At 35.2% G+C, this 23818-nt stretch overlaps 1 protein-coding gene across 15 annotated transcripts in view; it reads left to right on the forward strand.

The window, feature by feature from the left end:
• The window catches only part of CEP128 (centrosomal protein 128), a 169727-nt gene that overhangs the window by 42058 nt on the left and 103851 nt on the right, over window positions 1-23818 (forward strand). For all 15 annotated transcript variants that reach the window (XR_013929425.1, XR_013929426.1, XR_013929427.1 and 12 more), the window contains 6 exons: window positions 3408-3758; window positions 6258-6908; window positions 11031-11195; window positions 15146-15322; window positions 18492-18551; window positions 20138-20330. Coding sequence is in view for 11 of the 15 variants with exons in the window: in XM_080395215.1 (XP_080251341.1) it covers window positions 3408-3758; window positions 6258-6908; window positions 11031-11195; window positions 15146-15322; window positions 18492-18551; window positions 20138-20330 (1597 nt within the window). In the remaining 4 variants the exon portion in view is untranslated. The remainder of the gene's footprint in view (window positions 1-3407; window positions 3759-6257; window positions 6909-11030; window positions 11196-15145; window positions 15323-18491; window positions 18552-20137; window positions 20331-23818) is intronic.

Consider the following 23818-nt stretch of genomic DNA (forward strand, 5'->3'; position numbering starts at 1 on the left):
CACCACTGCCAAGTACAATGTTCTTCCAATGACAACAGTAATTTGCATAATTATTTCTTACTATCAAAACAATCTTAATTCTCATTAAATCAAAATTAGGCATTAAAAGTACATGGTAGTGTAACTTGCTTAATGGAGCTGTGTTGTATTAACTCTTTACTATCTGCTGATAGTACAGTTCCATGAAAACTAGTAATCGGTTATTTTCTGAGCAGTGTTTGTCTGAATGGGGTATCGTGTTTAACAAGATATACCCTGCTGACCCTGTTGATTGTTATTTCTAATCATTAAATGACAGCCATGACTGTTATGATTGTTCTGATAACCTTCACATGTTTGTTGTTGTGAAGGGTTGCTTCAGATCAACCACAATGTTGACATGTATGCAGGCAGGTAATGACAAATGGCAAAGAGATTACTTGCCTGTAACTGCTCTGTTAGAAATGTTATTTTACAAATTGTAAATGATCACTCGTCCTACTTTGTCCACAGAATGCCTAGAAATTGGGATTGTGTGTTGGGATTTTCCAAGGAACCAAAAGGCAGGTCCATAATCTTTGTTTCTTATAGACACGTGGACAGTGAGGTTTGAGGTGTGCTCTTACAGATACTGAAGCAATAAAAATCTCTAACAAATAGTGCTTGTGTATGTCTGTCCTCCTCGTGTGAATGTATGTATATGCCATACCTGGGAAGAGGCATTTTCTTTCTGTGAAACCTACCTCTTTATGTGTATAGATAATAACTATGATTTCATACCTGACTCTTTACTTATTTTTATGATAGCCTGTGTCTGAAAAGCTGCTTATTTAATGTTGTAGATACCGATAGGGTGAGCCCTTACAGGTCAGACAGAATTTTGACAACTGCATACAGTACATTTGGGTCCCCTGTTATAATATTATAAAAATGGAGAGAGGAGACCCACTGTTTCTCTATCCCCTTGCTCCATAGGGAAAGCTGCATGAAATGCTGATGCGCTATGCTGCTGTTTTCCACCTGAATCCAACTGTTTTGGGTCTGTGCTTGCTTAACTTTTCTAAGCAAAGCACAAACTATTTGCAAAGACATATCTTTCACAAATTGTAAAAGTAAAACATTAGAATTCACGTTTATATTGGCACATACGTGTCAAAGTTATTTTTTCCTCCTCATGCAAATAGCTCGTGTTGATAAATTAGTTGTGCTTCAAGATAAACAAATGTTCCTATTTTTTCATTTTACTGTAAATCAATAAATTGGAGAGTAAGTTTTGCTTCTACATAGTGAAATGAATGTTTACAATTAATTGAACATTGTTTTCTTTGTTTAAGCTTAGACTAATTTCATTAAAAAGTCTGTGGGAACTGTAGTTGTATTAATGGAGTGTGTTCTCTGGTGGAATTATACATAAATAACTATTTTTTTTTTTAATGATGCAGAATTGAATAGTGCATCAATTTAGGCTGACATCCTCTGTGGTGTCTCCAGAAAGACATGAAATGGGAAATGATAATAGGATGTATAATGATATGACTGAAGAAATAATGATCCATTTTAGAAAAATCTGTGGAAGGGTAAATGTAATGCTGACTGTACCTTATCAGGATATTTTTAATTTCTGCTACATTCAGAATTTAAATCCTTATCTGTAAAGTAGTATTATAATCTGTTTTCTTTTGAAATTAAGCTCATTTTGATAAAATGTTGCTACTTGTAGCTTGCAAAGTTTTTTTGGCTGGTTTTGTCTTATGAATCAAGAGTTTTTTATGAGGTTAGGCCTGGCTGTTTTGCCTGATGAGCTTGAAAAGACATGCTTCAATAATACTGAGGCAGAGTATATGTGGGTGTTTTCTAATGTATAGAATTGTAAATCTAGAAAGACTTTCCTGTTTCTATTTTGCCACCTGTGTAAAATTTACTCCTGACTATCCTGTAATGTGTTTATTGTTTTGTTATCTATATAGCAGTTGTCTAAGCAGGAATATTCATCCTACAGGGAAGCAACTGATTCTCCAGTGGATAATCCTACTCCTGTTTTGCGTCACGGGTCGGAGCAGCAAGCTGGACTGTCTGTTCAAGTCTAGCATCAGTCTGTGTGTTCTGGCAGTATTGCAGTCTGTCACATGCAAGAGTGCACATGCAGTTGTCTTTTCTGGACAACTAATACTATTCTCAAAAGACTGTTAAAATTTATTGCCTCCCAGGAGGCAATGGTCGGGTTTGGAGGGAGAAAAAAACTGCAGCAAACCCACAAAGAAAAACTCAACCAACAAACTGAAGCCACTCCTCCCACCCCCACCTTGAGGAAGGAGCTTTTTCTAAATAGTCATTCCATGTGCATCTGTGAAGTCACTTTTTTCCTAGGGAAAGTATTTTTCTTTCGTCTGTTCTGAATTGCACCCTGTTTATTTCAGGCTACGTCTCTAATTTGTTTCCGTTGGTCTGAAATCTAATCCTCTTCTCTAAAGTACTTCCATCCCTTGAAGCTTGATAATATCTTTGACTGACTATAGAGCAAGCCTATTGAATTCATTTAAGTCATTAATGAAAATACTGAATGGTATGAAAGCAGTCTAAATAGGCCCAAAATGCAGAATACTAATTTGAAATTCTATGTGATGATCTCAATAAAATTCAGTTTAGCTACTGAAGCTTCAATAACTGGTTTCTGAATATGCCCTTGCAGAAGGTACATGGAGGACATTTTTCCTGACTTGCTGATGAGACTGTCCTGAGAAATATCAGATTCGAGATAGACGTCGCTTGTTATCTTTAAAATATGTGGTTTCAATTGCATTCAGTATTGAAAGGCCAACTCACGTTGGCTCTAATACGCTTGCTACATTTTCAAACATCTTTGCACTTTCTTCTAGAAATATCTACCAAGCTTTTGTGTTCTCTTTATATTCATCAGTGCTTTCTGAACTGCCCTTATTAATCATGCTGTTTCCGTAAAAGCAACCAGCATAAAACTGGGTAAAAAATAGCTCATATAGTATAGGTTGTGGTGAATACTACTCTTTCCTTGACAATTTTCTTTTTCATCTCTGTCATCTATTTATATTAATCTCCTTAGATCTTACTGTTTGCTTTATTCCATATTTGTCTAGCCTGTGACATATGAGGATCCAGGTCAATGATTCCTTCTCAAACTTAAAATAACAAGAACAAGCAGAAGAGGAACAGATGCAGAAAGTAAAATATGGGATGGAGTAACCATGTATTTTATATCTTGGGTTGAAATCCTTTACCATTGCAGAGGACATTCTATGGGCTAACAGGGTGTTTCCCTGCTAGTCAAGGACATCTCTTATGGTATTCATATTTTAGAAATTTGATTTAACATCACTGTATGCTGTTTCATAAGATTTCATATCTTATCTTTTTAGAGTTGGAAGTTTCATATTTTCCTATGATGATTCTAGGTGTTAACATCAGACCTGGAAAACAGGGAGAAGCAGCAGGAAAAAATGCTGGACCAGCTGAAGGAGATAGAGAGTTGCTACAAGGCTTGTGAGAGTGGACGTAGACAAACTGAACTCCAGTCTGCTGAGTTAGCTCAACAGGTTGAAGAGAGCACCAAGGAAGCGGAACGGTACCTCGCTGAATTCAAGCATTCAGAGGCACTCAGGCTGGAGACTGAGAAAAAAAGAGAAGATCTGAAGGTGAGAGCACAGGAAACCATCCGCCAGTGGAAGCTGAAATGTAAGAAACTGGGTTGTGAGGTGGAAAAACAAAATGAAACTATCAGCCAACTGATGGACAAGAACAGTCAGGTAAGATTGACTGGGGGGTGTGTGTGTTGTACCCTTTCCAATTTTTTTAGAAATGAACTCCTTATCTTCATTTACGCAAACTGTGACAAACTACTTTCTGCTTTAAGTTTGGGATGAAATTTTCTGGGATTGCTGTTTCTCTCCAGAACTGTGTTCTATCCGCGCTCCAACAATTCATTCCATAGTAATCATCTTGTATTGATTAATCCTGGCAGTTGTCTGAGGCAATAAGGTTTGCAAGCCTGTAAGAAGTTGGTCATCTCTCGCCTGGGTAAATGGATGTGTTAAGGAAAGGAAGAAAACCTGAGTCATCTAGAAATTCTTTGTGTCTCATAACAGACAAACGAGAAGCAAAAAGTAGAGGACAGTTGTGAGTAACAAGCGGGAGAGGAGTGCCAAAAGGTGCCGAGATTGCTGTTCATTTCAAGGTGTGGACAGGTCTGGGCAGTGGCAATTGGTAGCACTGTCCACAGTGACGTCCTTTTTGTTACATAAGACTCCTTGACATGGCTTTTACCTCTTTTTGTGTGACAAATGCATAAAAATGCAGTCACTTTGGTTTAAGCTCTACTTAAGAAATGTTGTCACTATTCGTTCTTATTTTTAAAATCATCAGCATCTTGCCAACAAGTTTGAGGTGTCACTCCTGAAGAAAATCTCTTTATTGGAGGATACATAATGTCAAATAAACTGTGCATCATTGTGGAGGAGAAAAAAATACAGTATTTCATGTTTTCAATACAAAGTTGTAAACAGCTTCTATATGAGGATATAATCAATCTAGATGCAGCATTTGTGATAAGCTTCAGGGAACTAGAAGAACATTTAACAGCTTTGAAATATACAGACAATTAACATCTGAGACAAAACCCTATAAAAATAAATAATAAAGAAATGGGAGAAATGGCAGTCTGTTGTCTTTGCTTTCTATTATAGGACTTCAAAGGGCTGATGGCAAACTTTCAAAACTGGATTACAATCAGCTTGCAATTCTATGAGATGTTCCAAATGTTTGCGGACAACGGGTGGGCTATAGAAAGATTGTTTAGGTTTCATTCTTTTGGAATTATTGGGATAATTTGGTCAGTCTTGCCTGTGTGGTTATCCTTGATATTTGTTGACCGTGGAATCTAACATCTTATGTTGTTGGCAATGTATTTTCTTCTAAGTATGGAATGTAGAGAACATACTTACACTGTAAGCAAGTTACTTATGGGGTGTTTTAATGAAATTTTACTGGTGTTATTTTAGCCAAATCATGGAACTAGAATTGCAAGACAGTTTTAGGAAGGTTGAAATACTGATTTATTTATTTGTTTTCTCAGAAAAAAAGCGTGATGGTCATTACCCCATATTCTTGATTTATTGTGTTTTGTTTTGCCATGCTTATTCTTCATGTAATTACAAATTATTTCATTATTTTTAATCTTCACTCTGTTAACCTTAATTGCCTTTTTGTTCTGGCTTATTCCAGGTAGTTTTGCTATATCTATAAGAAATGTGTACTGTTTGTGGAATTAGTGGAAGTAGTCAGTAAAATTCAGTGTAAAATTTATTTAACCCAGTTTAAAGAATCCAGTAGTTTGTGATACATCAGGAAAATCTCATGTTGTCACTTTATATCACCCTTTTTCCTGTAGTGTAAGTTGTGTGACTCATGATAGATGTACTGTAAATTCCTTCTTATTTTAAACAGAATGTTAAAACTAAATTATAACTTCAGATAAGTAGGTATTAGGAGTGGTGTGTGTAACATGATTTGAATGAAATGCAGTATTTTGTAACATACGTGTACTTGCAGTACAAATTTTTCCTGTCATTTAGCAAGTTTTCTAGGATTTTTTTAACCTGAAATGTATCTGTGTTGAAAAAAACAACCAAAACCAACCCAACCCTTAAGCTCCTTAGGAAAACAGCGAAAATTTATTAAATGTGGCTGCTTTTTTATGTTGAAGATGAAGTCTTCGATTCTTGGCTTTGATGCATGCGTGAAAGAGGCTTTTAACTGCTATCCATTCATCTACTGTGTGCAGTTTCAAAATAGTTTAAAGTTTATATATTTCATATATAGTATTTTAGAAAATAAGCAAAATAAGTCAGCCTATGAAATGAGCCTGTAGGTAAGGGGTGTGTGACCAACAGTCCTACCTGTATTCTGCTGCCTTACTGTATTGCCTCATTTCCTCTGTCTCCCTGTTTCAAGGAACCAGCAGAGACCCATCTCAGTCTGCAAACAGGGTGAGAAAAGCAGGGGATTAACCAGAAGTATCCCTGCTTTGGAGGCTAGATCATTGAAGGACAAGTATACATTTGAGATCACAAATGTTCTGTGTCTAATTTTAAAGAAACACTGAATAAATTTCAGCTGAGTTCATAACAAGTAAAACTTTTTTATTTTCACAGAACAAAGTGTGCTAATGGTTCTTTAGACATTCTTAATGAATATCCTTCCAACAATTTTCTTTAATTACTTTAAGTTGCACTTTTCTCCTTTCCTAGGTGCTCAAAGAAAAGGATGACCTCAGAAGTCAACTTCTCTCTGCTATACACCAAATAGAAAACCTTCGAAAAGAGCTGAATGATGTGCTTACAAAGAGAGCCCAGCAGGAAGAACTCCTCCACTGCAAAGAGGTAAAACTGAGTGAAATGAAGTCTCACCAGGTATCTCTTGAAGAAGAAATGAAAGAAGTTCAAGCTACTGTAAATAAATTGGAGAATGAGTTAAAAAAGCAAGTCTTTCTACAAAATCAAATGCAAGCTGAAAAGGAGTACTTGGAGACAGAACTTGCAACTAGTAACTTAATCCATAAAAAAGACCAAGAAAGACTCTTAGAAATGCAAGCAGATGTAAAGAACTTAAGCTCAGTACGTGTGGAACTAACAAACAGAATAGCAGAAGAGGAGAAAGTCAAAAAGGAATTACACAAGACACTCTCAGATCTCCAGAAACAGCAGGAATCTAAGCATGAAGAGATGACTTCGGCTACAAGGCAGCTGAAGATGGAAAGAGAAGTTCACCAACAGGAGTTGGCAGATCTTAGATCAGAGTTACAGAACGTTAAAATGAAACATGAACAAAATGTTCAAGAGCTCATGAAACTCCTTAAACAAGAAAAGGATGATGCAGAGGCTCAGATTACAGTGCTAAAGGTACTTATTCTGAAGAATTCCAATGTCAGATTGATTATATTTTGGGGTTTTTTTGCCTCTATTGAATGATGCAGGTAATAAAGCATGGGCTTTAAAACATTTCGGACATGTTTTATTGCAGGTCATCATAAAAATATAACATTCAGGGTAAAAAATGTTAACAGTAACAGACTTAGGTCAAAAGCTTTTCTTCAAAAGTAGAGAAAATAGGTAAGTCTGTGACCAGAACAGAAGGAGCAATATGAGGCTGTAGCATTTTAATTTGACTTGATACTTCTTCAACTGTTACTTTTATAATTATTGTCATGGCCCTATTAAAGAACTTGCAGTATTTTGAGGATGATGTGCTTTTCTAAATGTTTAAATTACATGATGCAGAAATACTGTCATTCTATCTGGAAGCATGTTCAGAAGGTGAATAACAATACCACTTGTTAAGATTAATTTTAATAGTTCTTTTTATTTCAAAGTTTTTAGAATTTCTAATTTTTGTACAATTTCTCAGAAAAGTGACTATGTTTATATAGTAAGTGATGAAATACAGCATTTTATTTATGAAGAAACAAGTTAATGTCTTCAGTTTACATTATTTGCTCCTGATTCAAGGTTATGGCATTGGAATGAAAATGAGCATTTTAGTGGCTTTATAAAAGTCTAAATACAATTGAAAAGTTCAGTTGAAGTGATCTAAACTGCACAATTGTCAACAGTTGTATAAGCTATACATTGCACTTTTATTGAAGCAATTTTGATTACATAATTAAATATATATATTTAAGATGGTATTTTTTATATCCTAATAATAATTTGAGTATAGAGGCAGTAGTTTTCCAGATAGGTTGTAAATCACTTACATAACTTGAATGCATTTCTGAAGCACTATAAATATGCTTTCCACCCCAGCCCCATCAAATTAAAAATTTGCTCATGTCAAAATTCTACCAATTCAACCATAAAAAGCTATAAAATCCTTAATCAAAGCTGTAGTAATTGATCTACTTCATCGTAAGTAATATAAGCATGTTCACTTTCTTTCTTTTCTCACAAATATGCAACCAGTTAAAAATGCATATTTTCCACTTTTTTGCAGTTATGAATTGACATAACTAACCATCCTTTTCTAAGTAATTTAATAGATCAGTCATGACATAATAATTGACAATAATTCTGAAGCACTTGGTAACAAAAGTATTTAATGAAGATAGCAATTAAAAAGAATCTAGATGGTTCTTAGTGGAAGGATCACTAAGATCAAAATGTTTTGACAGCAGTGCTTAACACTGGGGGAGATTTAGGTTGTAATGTGTCAGTGTTATTTAAATGATCTGGCCAGATATATATTGTTCTTTTGACAATGACATTAAAATGAAGGCTGTGCATTTAATATCAAGGGGAAAGAAGGAAAGTATATTTTGCATGGTAGTAAACAAAAAATGGGTAGATTGTGAATGTGTTGCGTTTATATGGAAAGGTCAATCTTACAGTAACGGCCTTGATATTGGTACTGGTTGTTGTATCTAAAGAGAATGTTTACAAAAATCTTTTACTACTTTCATTTCCAGTGCCGTGACTTTCCCAGAACCTTTAATATACGTACTTTTATTTTTTACAGCTTTGTGTGGCTGAAACACAGAGAGGGCTTGAGGGAGATGAGTTTTGTAAGGTATTAGGGTAGGCAGCTTTTTTTAGGAGTACACAAAATGATAATGCAAAACATTCTCTTGATTCAAAGACTGTAAGTGCAACAAAACAGATAATCGTATCAATCTGTAGGAAGATATGATGAGAACACGTCATTGTGCAGGTGATTTGGTTACTTTTTGTCTGAACTCATCATTACATTGCAATGGGGTTTCACTGTTATGCACATACTTTTCTTTCGAATTAAGGTAAAATAAAGCATTTTATCAAATTGTATTGAAATATTTTGGGTTTAGGGAAATCCAACATAAATGTGTGTTTTTACGTAATTTTTTTTTTCCCAGGCTGGTAAGTTTTTGTGCTCAGTAACCAATTGTCTTTTACTGTTTAGGGTAGTAATCTTGATGTTATTTATGCCTCAGCCTTGTCCAACCTTTGTAACTGCTTTTGGGAAAGAATATGTGTAACACTGTTCAAAGGTTGTTAATGTTAAAGTCTTAAAAATAAAGATCGGTTGGGAGAGACTTGGGGAGTAAAAGGAAATTTCAACACGTTTATTAGGAACCAAAGCCTTACACTTAACTAGAGGAGGAATTCTGAGTTACTTTCAGGACAACAAGGGTGTAGAGCAATGTGTTTTACAGAAGCAACTGCGGCAAAGATTGTAAGAAGTGACTTTTGATCCTTATTGTTCTTCCCTCTCTTGCCTCCTCTCTGTGATACTTTCTGCTTCATTTTTGGCTGGCTTTCTGTAGTGCTGCACTGAATTGAAAAATTATAAGGTAGTTAAGGATTTTTTGGGGTAGCAGGGAAGGTACTTTAGGAATCTTGTATGTTGCAGCAGAACTGGAGAAGAACAGAATTTTATATGAGATGTCAGTACTGAGAAGGATCTTACTGTTTCAATACTGAGATTCTGGTGCTTAAGCTTTTAATTCTGTTTATGCTAGAACATCCTAAAGGATTGCCAACTAATATCCCTATAATGTCTTTTTTTTTCATTATTTAAAATGATAGATAAATTAGACATAGGAAATTAAGTAGTTTGCTTAGTGGTCCCCAGTCAGCTATGTGTTCAGAACCTCTGAATCTGTCCCCTAATTTTACTACATGCCCTCATTTGCTTTAAAAACATCCTTGTTCTCTTAGAATAATAAAATACATAATGTCTTCATGCCTGATAGCACTTTCAAGTATTAATCTTTAATGTAAAATTACTTGGAGAAATGTATCTATACATATAAAATTGTGTATATATGTGTGTTTCTTTCTTAATTATTTTCTATGCATATACCAAGTAGTTGTAGTTCTTTTTTTCCTGAAGATTATCAGATGTAGAAAACGGGTTCAGTCCAGATCAATAAAATTATGGTCACATCTGCCTTATCCATACTGAAATAAATAAAAATTAACTTTCTCCATTGTGTCTCAAAGGTAATATAAGTGAGGAATTTGGCTCTTGGATTGTCTCCATCTGCACAGGCATTATAATACAATTACCTTTAATAGGAGCTGAAAAGTTGATTTTTACAAGCATATTCACAAAAAATGTTTTAGGCATCGCAGGGTTGTTTTTTGTGTCCGTAAGTCTTTGTGGATGTAGGACACCAAAGACTTATTTCTCAGGGTTGTCCTTTGGAGGAGATTTTGTACTCTGGTTAGCTCTGATGTCTAAATTAACTCATAAAACTTCTCTTCTTACTGTTCTTCCCCATAAAAGTTATATTTATAGTGTAATTGGGCAAATAGAATTTTTGCTTTTCCTCGGGAAGGAATTTACTCTGCAGGTTTATTTTTGAGTGTAACTGCATCTTGCAATTCATCGGATATGAAGCTGGTTTTTAGTACTGTGTGTGTAGTTTCCTTCTTCGCTTTATGTATTTAGTTTTTTAAAATTTTCTAGATATTCTAGAGAATTTCTAAAATCTGGCTGTTCCAGTCATCTTTTCTACTGGAAACCAGTGTACTTTATGCAGTCACCTATTTATTAGGACTTTCAAGGCCCTTAACTATTTTCTTCATTTTTCTCTGCTATGTTTTGATGAATAGCATAAAACCCACACAATTCTAGAAATCAAAATTACCAAATCTTTGCAGTTATTTCCTTGCAGATATGAATTTAGTATTAGGTCCTGAAATGAAATGATAGTTTTGGGCTTTCTGATTCCAAATTATTTCAGTAATGGAAAACTTGCGTAAGTACTGGGCTTCTTAAGGTGATGTAAGCTGATGAGTGTAGCAGAGTGGAAATGCAGAATCTGAGGCTTCTATTTGCTGCTTTTAAAATACTGTATGGTTCTACAACTCTGATAGGTGTTTTCCATGTTCAGATAAGTGATTGCACTTAATGTAACTTAAATGTAAAAAATCAAATAGAATTATCCTTCCGTATGGTGTTTTACGGATTTGAAACTACAGTCTGGGAATGTTTTCAAATAATCCATATAGTGATTTTGTAATCTATTTTCCCATTACCATCAGATGGAACTTTTAGAAGAGAAAAACATAGTCAAGACTCAGTGTCGACAACTGGAGAAGATAAAAATTGAGTGTGATAAATTGACAGAAGAATTAACCCAAAGTGAAGAAGAAAATATAAAACTCAGGCAGAAATGTGAGTTTGTAAAAGAAGAACTGGAGAAAAAGGTAAACTTGTCTGCTTTTAGCCATGATTCGTCAGACTTTCTGCTGATAAATACCTAAAATAAGTGATAAATTATAGAAATAGATGGTAAACCTAAAATACAAAAAAATACATGTACATATTAAAGAATATACACAGTCATACTCTAGTACACAGTTTCTATATAAATCAAAGGTGGCAAAAGTGCTTTGGCTGGCACATGAGTTGTAGCCCTCCAAAGATTTGTTAATACTATTTAGGAGTAGAAATAAAGTCCTGTTGCCTGCCCTCTTTCTAATGTAGGTAACCAACAAATGTTTAACGAAACACTTCTAGTTTCCTTCACATTTTCTTACAGTTGCAGTGTAATTATTCATAATTTAGAGCTAATTTGAAGTAGATAAAGAATGTATGCATGGTAAAAGAAATTCTAAATAACTTGATGACAATTATTTTCTGCTTGAATGTTTAAAACACAGCAGCTTTTTTTAGGATGTTCACATCCCTTTCTTGTTCTGGCATTATATTTCTAGAGATGGACATTGTCTGCCAGCCCCATTCTTGTTCCCTAGTGTTCTGGTTATTGCTATTTAGTATCAATACTAATTTGCAGTCTCATAACCTGGTCAACCTTTCTTTTCAAAAAATCTAGTGATAAATGCAAAGTTGCTAAATAATTTTATTTTGTAACTCCTCTTTGTTTTCTCGAGTTCTGCTTTTTTTCCGTGACTGATTCCACAGCATTGCTTTTTGATGTTTTTCTTAACATGAATGTGTTTTACATTGTGCTGGTTTTATATCTTAAATTCTCTTCCTGCAACACTGTGAATTTAGATAAGTATTTCTGTATATGGAGAAGTTTTGCCTTCTGCAGTGTAAAGCACATACCTGTCAGTATTTGATTAATTGATATTAAGAGAACATTGAAAATGATTGCCTCTAATCTTTGACAAGTGTGATTTCCTAGATTAAAATTGAAGAAAACAAAAAATTGTACATCCTACAGTAAATTGCTTATACATTTTTCGTGATAGCCTTGTCTTTAAAAAATAGATATTTTAGCCTCTAGCTGGAAGATTCTTGCTCTTCTATGTCAATTTAGTAATTTCTTATTCTTGTGAAAAAAAAAATTTAATATAGGCATTTATATTAACATGAGATAAGAGGTTTGTTCATTCATTTCACATGGACTGCTGAATACTTGTCAGATAATTCTTCATGAGCTCAATAGTTTCAAACTATTTAAATCCAGTAAGAAGCCCATCGATGTTGTAGATCTTTTGTGGCTTTTCAAGTTTTTCAGTTTAATTTTCAATTTGTATTTTGTTGCTATAAATGAAGTGTACAACATCATTTAGGTGTTGAGCTTAAAATCCATCAGGCTTATTTTGAATGTAGGTAAAGTGACTGGAAATGCTATTAGCTCCTTTTGTCATACTGCTTTTGTTTTCAGCATATACCGACTGCCAGTCAGTATGCTGTGACTACTAGAGGTCAGAGAAAAATGCTGGGGTGGGGTGTTTTTGTGCTTTTTTTGTTTGTTTGTTTGTTTGTTTGTTTTTTTCCCAAGTATGGAGTAAAAAAAGTGTTAAACCTGACATTTTTCTTAGCTTAAGCTAACATGAAGTGCTTTAATTGTCATACTAATCAAAAATAGCTTAAACGAAGATTCAAACTGTGGGTTTTTTCTTAGGTTGGGATTTTAGCACTATATCTGTTATTAAGGAAATGTGGTTGTAGGAGTGTACATAGTCTTCTGTAGTCAGTTGTAAACTAGCTCCAACCTTACCTAATACTGGGAAGATACAGTTTTAAGGCTGAGATGATCTTTTGTCTCTAAGCTGAAAGAAGCTTTTAAGTGCATGATCTTGTGGTCTCAACCTTTGAAGGTAAATGCAGATGGAGAGTTCTACTTGATTGCATTAATCAGTTAAGAGAATTCTTACTGCTGTGGTTTTATTGTGAATTATCAGAAGGGGTGCTAGGATGGGAGAAATTAGGAGATTTCTCAAGAGGTAATATCGTATTAGCTGTCATATTGTGGTATTGCAGAAGCCTATTGTGTTACAAAAGAATTCTTTCTTTTCCTTTTCCACTCTTTTTGTATACATCTAATGTCATTCTGTCCTTATGGAGAATTATAATTCAGAGAAACAAGGGTATTACAGAAAGCTTGGTTTTTAATATTTTTTTTAATTGAAGATAAAGGGACAGACAATAATGGTAAAATTTTCTGTTTCTTTTCCTTTCTTTCTGTGCACTTCTGAGTCATTAGTGACTTCATTTCTCCTGTAGGCTCTGAAAGTAGAATGTTGAGGAATGTTGGCACGCTCGGAAAATCAAGCAGATGAAAAATAAAGGAAAAAATACTGAGTTATATACTGTTTTAGTCATGGTCTTTGGGAGTGAACTTTGGCATGTGATGGACTGCATTCAGTGAAAAATAAGACAGAATAGAATACTGACACGGGAAGCATATATAATGCAATCTCATTACCTTCAGAATACTGATCTAGATCAGAACTGCTATTTCAACTCCCATATGGGTAATGCAGAAATACTGGAACCTGTGCATATTAAAAATTCTTGTGATTCCTTCAGTTTGAAGTAGCTACTGTCTAACTCAAGTATTTTTTATGAATTAAAAGAAAAAAAATCAGGCTGTTTGAGGTATGGCTTTTTCACATTTGAAGGGTCACCTATATTAAAAAACCCACCCATTTTGCTAATAGACATAACACCTAGACATAAAGGTGGCTGTAGCAAAGTGGGTGTCAGTCTCTTCTCCCAAGTAGCAAGTGACAGGACAAGAGGAAACGGCCTCAGGTTGTACCGGGGCAGTTTAGATGAGATAGTGGGGAAAAAATCCTTCACTGAAAGGGTGGTCAAGCACTGGGACAGGCTGCTCAAGGCGGTGGTGGTGTCACTATCCCTGGGGGTGTTTAAAAGATGTGTAGATGTGGCGCTTACGGACGTGGTTTAGTGGTGGACTTGGCAGTGATAGGTTTACAGTTGGACTTGATCTTTGCCAACCTAAATGATTCATTCTACGATTCCATATGTCCCATTGACAGAACTTGTGTGTTAGAAATTACCTGGCACCACAGTGGTGGCTCATGAGAGCAGTACATGAAGATTTACAATAAATACAGTTTAAACAGTTGCACCTTGTCATTGCAGGTTCATAATTAATAAACTTTCAAAATTATTATTCTTCCTTTTCTCATCATTCTGAGTGTACTTGCAGATACTGAAGTATGCCTCTAAAGTGTCTACCTTTTGCTGCATTACATCCTCATGATCTCAGCAGCAAACAGGTGTGAACCACTTTCACTTCTTCTCACAAGATAGTTTTGTTATATTAATTAAAATGCATAATTCAATATATTGTATAACAAAACTGCTGCTGGGTTCAGTTTTATGTGATGGCTCTATTACAGATATAACAAAAGAGAATCTGAATTTTAAAAAGATCTGTAACATTTAATGATCTTTCTGACATTGGAAATAAATGCTTTTCTTAGTGCCAGTTGCTCAGATATTCTTTGAATACTTCACCTTTGCAAACACACTGGCTGGCAATAGGTTTCCTACAGGGGCCTCTTTGTAATGGCAGAGATTAGATGCCTGTAACGGTTCAGGGTAAAAGATACTAAGGGGAGTATTTGTGGTGGGACCTCCTCCTATTCGTGAAACAGAGATTTCTAATAGAATGTCTGGTTTTGACTCTGAAAATAGTCTCTGTGATTGTTGGGTTTGCAATTGGTAGCAGTTTCTTCATAACTGATATACAGGAGAGTAAGGAGAATCAAGAGAGGAACTTACAAATAGTGCTTAGGAGGTATTATTTTCCATGGCAAGGAACTGAACTCAGTGCATGAGTGAGTATAGTGTGTTTGAAAGAGATATTGCTAATGATGTATGTTATATCATTAATGCAATAATTTTTTTGTGTTATTTTCACTCACTCCAGGATAAGCAGATCAGTAACGAAGAAGATCATTTGAGAAGGCTGGATGAGGCCAGACTACAGTTTAAGGACCAGCTGCGTCACTTAGAAATAGAACAGGAATCCATTCTCACCATGATAGGAGGTGAAATTGATGCTGCTTGTGAGACTTTTTCTCGGGACTCCATGGAGAAATTCAAAGTAATTCTAACTTCTAAGTATTCTGTCGATTTTGTTATTTTGTTAATGAGTGTTTGTGGGAGAACTTGTATGTATTGTCTTCTGTCACTTAATTGGTATAAACAACTTATGGACAACAGGATTATGGATATTTAGCTGGTACAGATGTATATTGCTAAGTATTAGAATGGGATACTCTGAAGATCTCCTCACATGTTAATTGTTACTGCTTTCTTTTGCCATTTTTTTTTTTTTGTGAGAAATAGATCTTCTTTTGTTTACTTGTATGAAAGGACCTTACATCAGCCAGAATTTTGAAGCAGGTTTTCCTAGGCCACCTCTTAGAGGTGGGAAGTCCTCAAGAAAGACCTAAAAGGCTCTTAAAATTGGGGAAAAATAGAAGAAAGGTTTTATTAAAATTCACTTAAATGCTTTGTTTTTAAAGTAAATGCTTGAAGCGAAAAGAGTTTATAACGCCCTCTTTGGTGGAGCGGGTCCTTATATCCAGAAAACTCAGACTCAAAGTTTCAAGAAACTTGTAGCTTGCTTGCTGTAACTTTTTTTTTTTTTCATTCTTTTACTACTACTTCTGCAACCCTTGTCTCTCATTAGCCTTTTTCCTGAGCCCTCTCATTTGCTCCCCAGGGGCAGAACCCTCTCTTCCTCCCTCCATATGATTCTACATGACTAAACCTCTTAAACTGACATTGTACGCAGCTGAGAATAAGGAACATAAACAGTCTGACTGAGCTTGTGGCCGTACTCACTGGCTTTATGGGCACTTAAAAGTGCCTGATGTGGTGGCTTTTAGCCTTAGCTGTGACCATAGAGCACGCTAAGATTTTGCCTTTTTTGTCTTGCTATTTAAACAGTGTGCTTTCCGCTCTGCGGTTCTTGGTTACTTGATTAGGCTGTGCTGCTTTTGAAATAGAAAATTTTCCACATTGACACTGAAAATCTGTTCTATTTTTAATATTTTCTTTTTGTTTTAGTTTCTCTTTTAAGTTTATCTCCTCACCTGTTTTGTTTAAAGGTGGGGAGAGAAGTCACTTCATTTCAACCTTGTAGTATGGTTGTGTCTTTTTCTTCACTTATCTATGGGGTTGGTATGTTGCAGCCCACAAAAAGCTGAGAATTCTAAGGAAATATATCTGACAAACAAGCTTTCTCCTCTCTATCCTAACAGATAAGTCTTTTTTTATTAAGTCCTTGTGATCTGCTATAGTTGCCAGGTGTTTGGTCATCAAACCATGCCTTCTTGGACTTCCTTCCCACCTCCTGCAGAGTTCTTGTCTTCTGGATAAAGTTTTGCTGATCTCTGCTTTCACAATTCTCTTTATTTATCCCCTTTAGCTGTTTATCACTGGCAAAGTTAAAACAAATTTGAATCTGATTTTTTTGACTAGACAGCTAACGTGAAAACAAATGTTATACATTTTTGTGGTTCCTGATCTGAATATTTTTTTTTTAAAGGTAAGGAGTTTCCTTTGTTATATTGTTCCTCTGCCCAGTACTTTAGGTATTGCCAAGGTTTCTAGAAGTTTTCAGACAAGCTCTTTTACTTCAAGAAGTTGCCACTGCAGCTGAGGTGGAGCAGTGGGGAATTTGATGGATAAATAGCTGTGTTCAGACAACTTAAACACCAGGCTTAATCTTCCCAGATGGAAATGTACTGGATTTTTTTATAACCACTGCATCCTGGTGTTCTAAGCAAAGAATTCCACATGTATTCTTCAAATTTATTTTTCCAATTAGTCTTTTCTTGCAAGAAATCTTACGCTTTCAATAACTACACTATTCATGCTTAAGCTATCACCTGAATACTGCCTTCTTTGAATGTGGTTGCACAGAATGAGGTTTGCTGCCATGGAAGTCTCAACTTTCAGGTAGGCAGTGCTTGGTGAACTCATGGTCAACATGCCTACTAAAGCCTTTCTTTTCAGCTGTGTCCTTACGTGGTGATAACTGCCACTTAAAACGTGTATGTACGTAATTAGATGGTGCTGTTAACTACACTGAACCAACGGCACTTAATAAAGCCCATAGAAATACCTCTTAAAGAAATACTCTAGTCACAAAAATTATTGGACCAGGACTAAAAATATATAAAGACTCACTGAATTGCAAAATGTGGTAAATTAAAAACACACCCCACCCCACCCCCAAACCTTTAAATTGGAGAAAGGCACAATGTAATGATCATGGGATAGGATTGCAGGAGATAAAGGATGAGCTGGACATAAGGTTAATAGTTTACTCTATTTTAAAAAAAAATCAGTTGAGAAATGTTTGAGACTTTTTTTCACCCTTGTGTATCAACTCATACAGTGGAAAAGAAAAATCCATTATCACCAACTTTTTTTATAAGTAATGTGAAAAGTATGTGTAGAAGTACCTGTAAAACAAGTTTAACATAATTCCGTTTGAATACAGGAAAGACACTGAAGTACTAATGAAGCATTTCAGCACATTTATCTTCTTTTTATCCACTTAACGAAGATGATAATTTTATGCCTATCAGATATTCAAAGCAAGTGCTTTGTCTTTTTCATGAAAACACTAAGGCCATCATCATGAGGCATAATGTAAAGATTTTGGGAGTTTGTCCTTTTTAACTTTTTGATAAGACATTCATGTTGCATTTCTGTGGATATAGTGGTAACGATTTTAATTACTAACAACAACTGATTCTTCTAGTTCTGGTTTACGTGCAGCTACTATTCTGCTGCATGGAGGAAAAACAGTTGAATGACTTTGAAGTTTGTCTTTTCTTAAGAAATAGAAATTTTAAATTAGAGTCTGGTTGCATTGTTTGGAAATATTATGATATTTGCAAAAAAGGCTATAGTTTCAAACAGAGTACACACCTTGGATGCAGAGATGTGTTCTGGGGGTGTTTGAAACACATAATCGTAGTGATTTTTGGGAGAAGACTGCAGATTATTATTGTTGCAACCGAAGCTGTATCTTTAAACAAAATTTGTATTGGTGAGTTTCAATAATTTGCTTTCAAATGTGACTAAATCACAGTTAATAGTTCTATTAAACTATTTACGGATGCAATTTCCAAGCTGGATTTTTAGCAAAGAATAATTATTTGATGAATTTCCAGTAAGCAGGAAAGATGATCTCTCCTTTGTGTCTACTCCCCATTTTTATGCTGATTTCTTTCTCCTCTACTATTCCATAGGCAATATCACTTACACCAATGGTGCTGAATGATCCTCATCGCTGGTTAGCAGAAACAAAGGTAATAGTCAAACTGAAATGTACTGAATAAGCTAATGTCAAACATTTATAATCATTCAGTTGAAAGTGTGTTTGAAAAGGCACTTCAAGGGAAAAAAGAAAAATACAAAAGCATTTCTTTGGCAATAATTCTGGTATTCCCAGACTTTTATTTCAAGTGATGGAATAATTTTTCAAACTTTGCTATCGACAAGAAATAGTTGTGTCTATAGCAAAATAAATAGCAATTCTGGTTTTTACAAAAAATGCATTGAAGTAACTGCAGTGATAGCCTTTAAATCTGGTTCAATTCTTCTGAGATGAGAAAAACATGGGAACGTAGTTAGCAGGTGAAGTTTCTCTTACAAGTTTATAACAAGGCAGGAAATTGTTTTAAGTAAGGCTGTTATTTATGAAATTTAAAGGATATTAGGCTGGATTCTCAGAAAATGAACTATTTCCCTTCCCCCTTTAAGTTTTTGAATTCTGTAATGTGGGTGCACACATACATGAAAACTTCTTCAAAGTGATGACTGGTAACTTATAAACCCTCCCTTCCATTTTTCAGCTTTCCTCCAGCTCCCCCAACTCACATGCATAAACACATTTCTCATCCAATATCTTTGACAAGGAGTAAGTCTCTCGTGATCAAAGGAGATCACAAGAAACTGTAGAAGACATGAATATTTTTTTTTCTTCATGTAAAAAGGTCAAAGCCACAAGAGAATTGACTTAAGGATAAAATGCAGCTGTGTGCATGCAAGATAATTTAAGGTTATTGATGATGTATGATCTATGTAAGACTTGTAGACTAAGAAAGACTGACACTATAGATAGCAGAGATAAGACCTGAATTAAAGCAGAAATGTTATGCAGGAAGTATTTTCTTTATTTTAAAAAGTGACACTGACATTATTAAAAAAACCTTTCAAAGAGCACCTAATAACCATTTGCATACATTTCTCACTTAAGTGTCTTTAGTTACTCGAGGAAAGTCTAATATGAACAACTACTTAAAATCACGTGTGCTGCCACCCCCCACTTTTTTCCCTTCTGTTTTAAATGGGTTGTGTGAAAGCATTTTCTTTTACCACTTCTAGATTTACTATACTGACCGTGACATATCTTATGAGCTCTCTTTCCTGTTTTCCTCTGCACAAACCTTAAATATTAACTTTTGCTAACCAGAAAGGATTGATGTCACTTTTTTTTTACGTGGATAAATGCTTTAAATTCTGTCAACATAGAAGAGAGAAAGGTATTCTGAAAGGAAAGAGTATCTCTTGGTGTCGATGTATGCACTAATTCAATGTGAATTTCCATACCTACCCTAGAAAATTCATGCTCCTGAGTAAAAACAAAATAGATCTGTGTATAGCTTCTTCACATACCATTATCAACTAAAGTGTATCTGTCTTTTGAGACTCCTTGAAGGTCAATGTGTGTTCTCTTAATATATCTAAATGTCCCCTTTTATCAGTAGTATAATTCAGTAATAGGTACAAATGAGTAATCTGTGACTCCAAAGATAATTTGATCATTTAACATTTGTCCTCTTATTTTGATTAGAATTCTTTACTTTTTATTGTGCCATTCTTTTTAATGTAGACTAAGCTTCAGTGGCTGTGTGAGGAGGTAAAGGAGAGAGAAAGTAAGGAAAAAAAGCTGCGATGTTACTTACTGCAGAGCCAAGAACAGCTCAAGCAGTTTACACAGATGAAGGAGGCTGAACATCAGTCTCTCTTTAAACAGATAAAAAAGCAAGAAAAACTTTTGGAAGAAGTTCACAGAGAAAAAAGAGGTATGTTGCTGGTTCCATTTTTGTTAATAAAAGGGAGAATGAATTTTAAAATTCTACTTATAATTCCTGTGGCGTATTCAGATGTGTTTTATCAACTCGTTATTTGGTAACAAACTCTTAATTTGGTAACATGCTAATGATAACGAAGAAAACAGGTTTTTTGTTTTCTCTTGCTGACAAAAAAGGCAAATGGAATCAACTACAGTTCAACCCAGTACAATGGCTGAGTAACACATGAGTTTGCAACACGGACAAAGTATATGGAAGTTATTTTTCAACTGTACCATCTGAGGCATTCCACAAGCCGGGCAAAGAGGAATTATATAAGAGTCTGAGGCAGCATTGGTAATGCTGCTTTTATCTGTCAAAAAGAAAGAGCCCAAAGCAGTGCCAAGTCCTGTGCAGTTACTCCCTTTTGCTTCAATTTTATGTACAAAGAACTTTGGCAAATTTTCTTCTCATCCCTTCTGTGTTGCAAAAATGAAGACAGACAAGCTTTGGTTCTAACTCAAATGAATGGCATTGTATCTGGAATACCACATATGCATAATTCTCTCCCTCTTTTGACATGTGATTTTCACTCTGAGCTGGTGTGTGCCAGACTTGGTGCTAGCATACATACCATCCATGCTTGTCATGAAGGGGAAATACTAATCAGATTTTACTGGGTGGTGTAATTGTTCTCATAGGGGTGGACCTTGCTGTCCCCAGCCAAGAGCAGTCTTGTAGTCTCAGTTCAGGTACTTGTAGTTTAGTACTTCATAGTTTCTTGAAGATCAGCTTTGAGCGGAATGCTTTTAGGAGTAGAGAAACATGCTTTCATCATAAGCTTATTATTCTGGAGTCTCAGGAAGAAAGGAAGATCTTAGTCTTTCATTATTCTGCTTTTTGCCTGTGTACAAGCTCATTTATATTGTTACTTGTAGCTTAAATTAACACATTATTTCAATTGAGAGTATATAGTAAACCCAGAGCATTACAGCAAACTTGGAACATAAACAATTTACAGTGCATCTTTATTTTCACCCTTAAAACCAGATATGTTTTTTTCTGCTGTCTGAAATCAATACTTTTGTTGCTATAAACAATGTTGGAGTGGATCTTGTTAAATCCAAACTTAGGTGAAGTGTAAAATTTTGAAGTGTTGGCTTGGAGACTTGATACTGGTCAGGCAGAATCTGTGCATGTTGTTTGAGTCGAGTCACTAGCATTTACAGTATGTTCATAATTTATTTGTGAAGTGTTATCTTCAAAGGTGTATCTTATTTACTGTCATTACTACTTGCGGAAGACAACTCTGCACCTTTACCTTCCTGATGTTTAGAAGCTTGCTTTAGTTTCCAAGAGGAGGGCCACAGAAATGCTCAGAGGGCTGAAGAGCCTCATCTATGCAGACGGGCTGAGAGAGTTGGGGTTGCTCAGCCTGGAGAAGGGAAGGCTCCGGGGAGACCTTACAGCAGCCCTTTGATACTTAAAGGGGGCTTGTAAGAAAGATGGAGACAGACTTTAGTAGGGCTGTAGCAATAGGACAAGGGGTAATAGCTTTAATCTGAAAGAGAGCAGTTTTAGATTATATATTAGGAAGAAATTCTTGACTGTGAGGGTGGTGAGACACTGGAACAGGTTGCCCAGAGAAGCTGTGGATGCCCCATCCCTGGAAGTGTTGAAGGCCAGGTGAGACAGGATTCTGAGCTGAAGGTGCTCATTGCAGGGGCCTTGGACTAGGTGACCTTTAAATGTCCCTTCCAACCCAATCCATTCCATGATTCTGCAATATTCCCATAACAGTAATAATTGGTGGTAACTTTCTAGTTATTATTGTTTAAAAGCATAATATAGCTTTTAGAATATAGGTCGAATAAAAAGGATAACATAGCTAGTGTCAAGAAGAGGTCGAATAAAAAGGATAACATAGCTAGTGTCAAGAATTAAGTAACCAAAGGAAATGGAGTCGGAAGTTTTTATATGAGAACACAGGAGGGAGGAAATGTTGTATGAGGTTAATTCTTGATTTTAAGGCTCAATGTTATCTCAAGACCTGCACTAAGCGTTTTGGGAATTTTAATTCTCTAGTGCATGCACGCCATGTGTATGCTTGCTCGTACTCTTCCTTGAAGTTACTGTCCCAGCAGAAGAGCAAATTTTTTAATACTTCAGGAAAGTGTGGATAGCTGGGAGTCTTAGGTAGAGCTAGAAGGAATATGACATCAAAGGAAAAAGAGATAAGTGAATGCATGAAAATGATCACTGAGAAAGCAAGCTAATTGACACAGGGTCCAGGGATCAGAATTTCCATTTGAAATAGTGTCTTTGGTTTCACCTCTTTCACATAAAATTTTGTTGGAGGATCTAGTTAAGCCTGAAAAAATGGAAGGCTGCATGGTGAGGAAATTGTATACTGATATCTGTAAGAGCTATGGAGGAGAATAAAGTACTTGTACTGAAAGTTTGAATGTAGCTAAACCTTGACAACTATTAATATGCCTTATGGGTTGATACAGTCTATAAATAGGGCTGACTGTCATCTGGTCTGCATCTTTTTATGTAATATGCTGGACTACTCTTTACATATCTCACTGTGTCGTGGTATGATCTTTTTTTGTATTCTGTTACCTCAATTTCCAAAGGAAGGTGTCACCTCTCAGGTTTTCTTTTCTTGTGTTTTTTTAAAAATCTCTTTTCTTGTCTTTATTCAGGACTCGGTGCTCATAATTTATTTATTTTTTTTGTCAGACAGAATGAGTACTCTTCAATAATTTTGTTTAGTAGTTATTTTGTATTTAGATTGATGTAGACTCAGATGAGAGTAAACTTAAGTGTAGTTATAGCTTCTGGTAGCCGACAATTATCGTTGAAAATATTTTGTGAAATATAGTAACAAAACCAAAACAATAGCAGAACAACAATAGCCATAACAAAAGCATTTTTGTATTTTGTAGAACAATGCAGGTTATTTGGTTTACAAGAATAGTAAGATCCTGTCAAGATTTTCTTCTTCCACTTACAAAGAACTTCGAAAGAGAACATGCTCTGAAGTTTCAAATTTGAATGTTTCTATTGTTAGCCTTCATTTGTTTAAAATGATACTGCCAAGACCCTGGTATAATATTAATAATGTATTAGTGCTCTTATATTTGAATAATTATCTACTAAGATGATCTCCCTGAGAGATGCCTTTTTTAATTTAAGTGCATAGGAAATAAAGCAAACCTTATTCAGTTTTTAATGCCATTGTAGCTAATTTGGTTTAGGCTTTGTGGAAAAATTCACAGCCTGCATTTGAATTTCAAGCTATAGGCAAAGTTATCATGGGAATTATTAAACTGAAAAGAGTGGGAAGAAGTAGTGCTATTCACTGAGCAGAAATAATAGTATGTAATCTTATACCTTCTTTTTATAAGAGCCATTCCTTTGTTCCCTACAAATATGCTCAGTTCCATTTGTTACTTGACATAATACAATTTCTGCAATTCTAAGTAAATTGCTCT

The sequence above is a fragment of the Falco punctatus genome (genome assembly GCF_963210335.1).
Source record: "Falco punctatus genome assembly, chromosome: 7".
NCBI classification, from domain to species: domain Eukaryota; kingdom Metazoa; phylum Chordata; class Aves; order Falconiformes; family Falconidae; genus Falco; species Falco punctatus.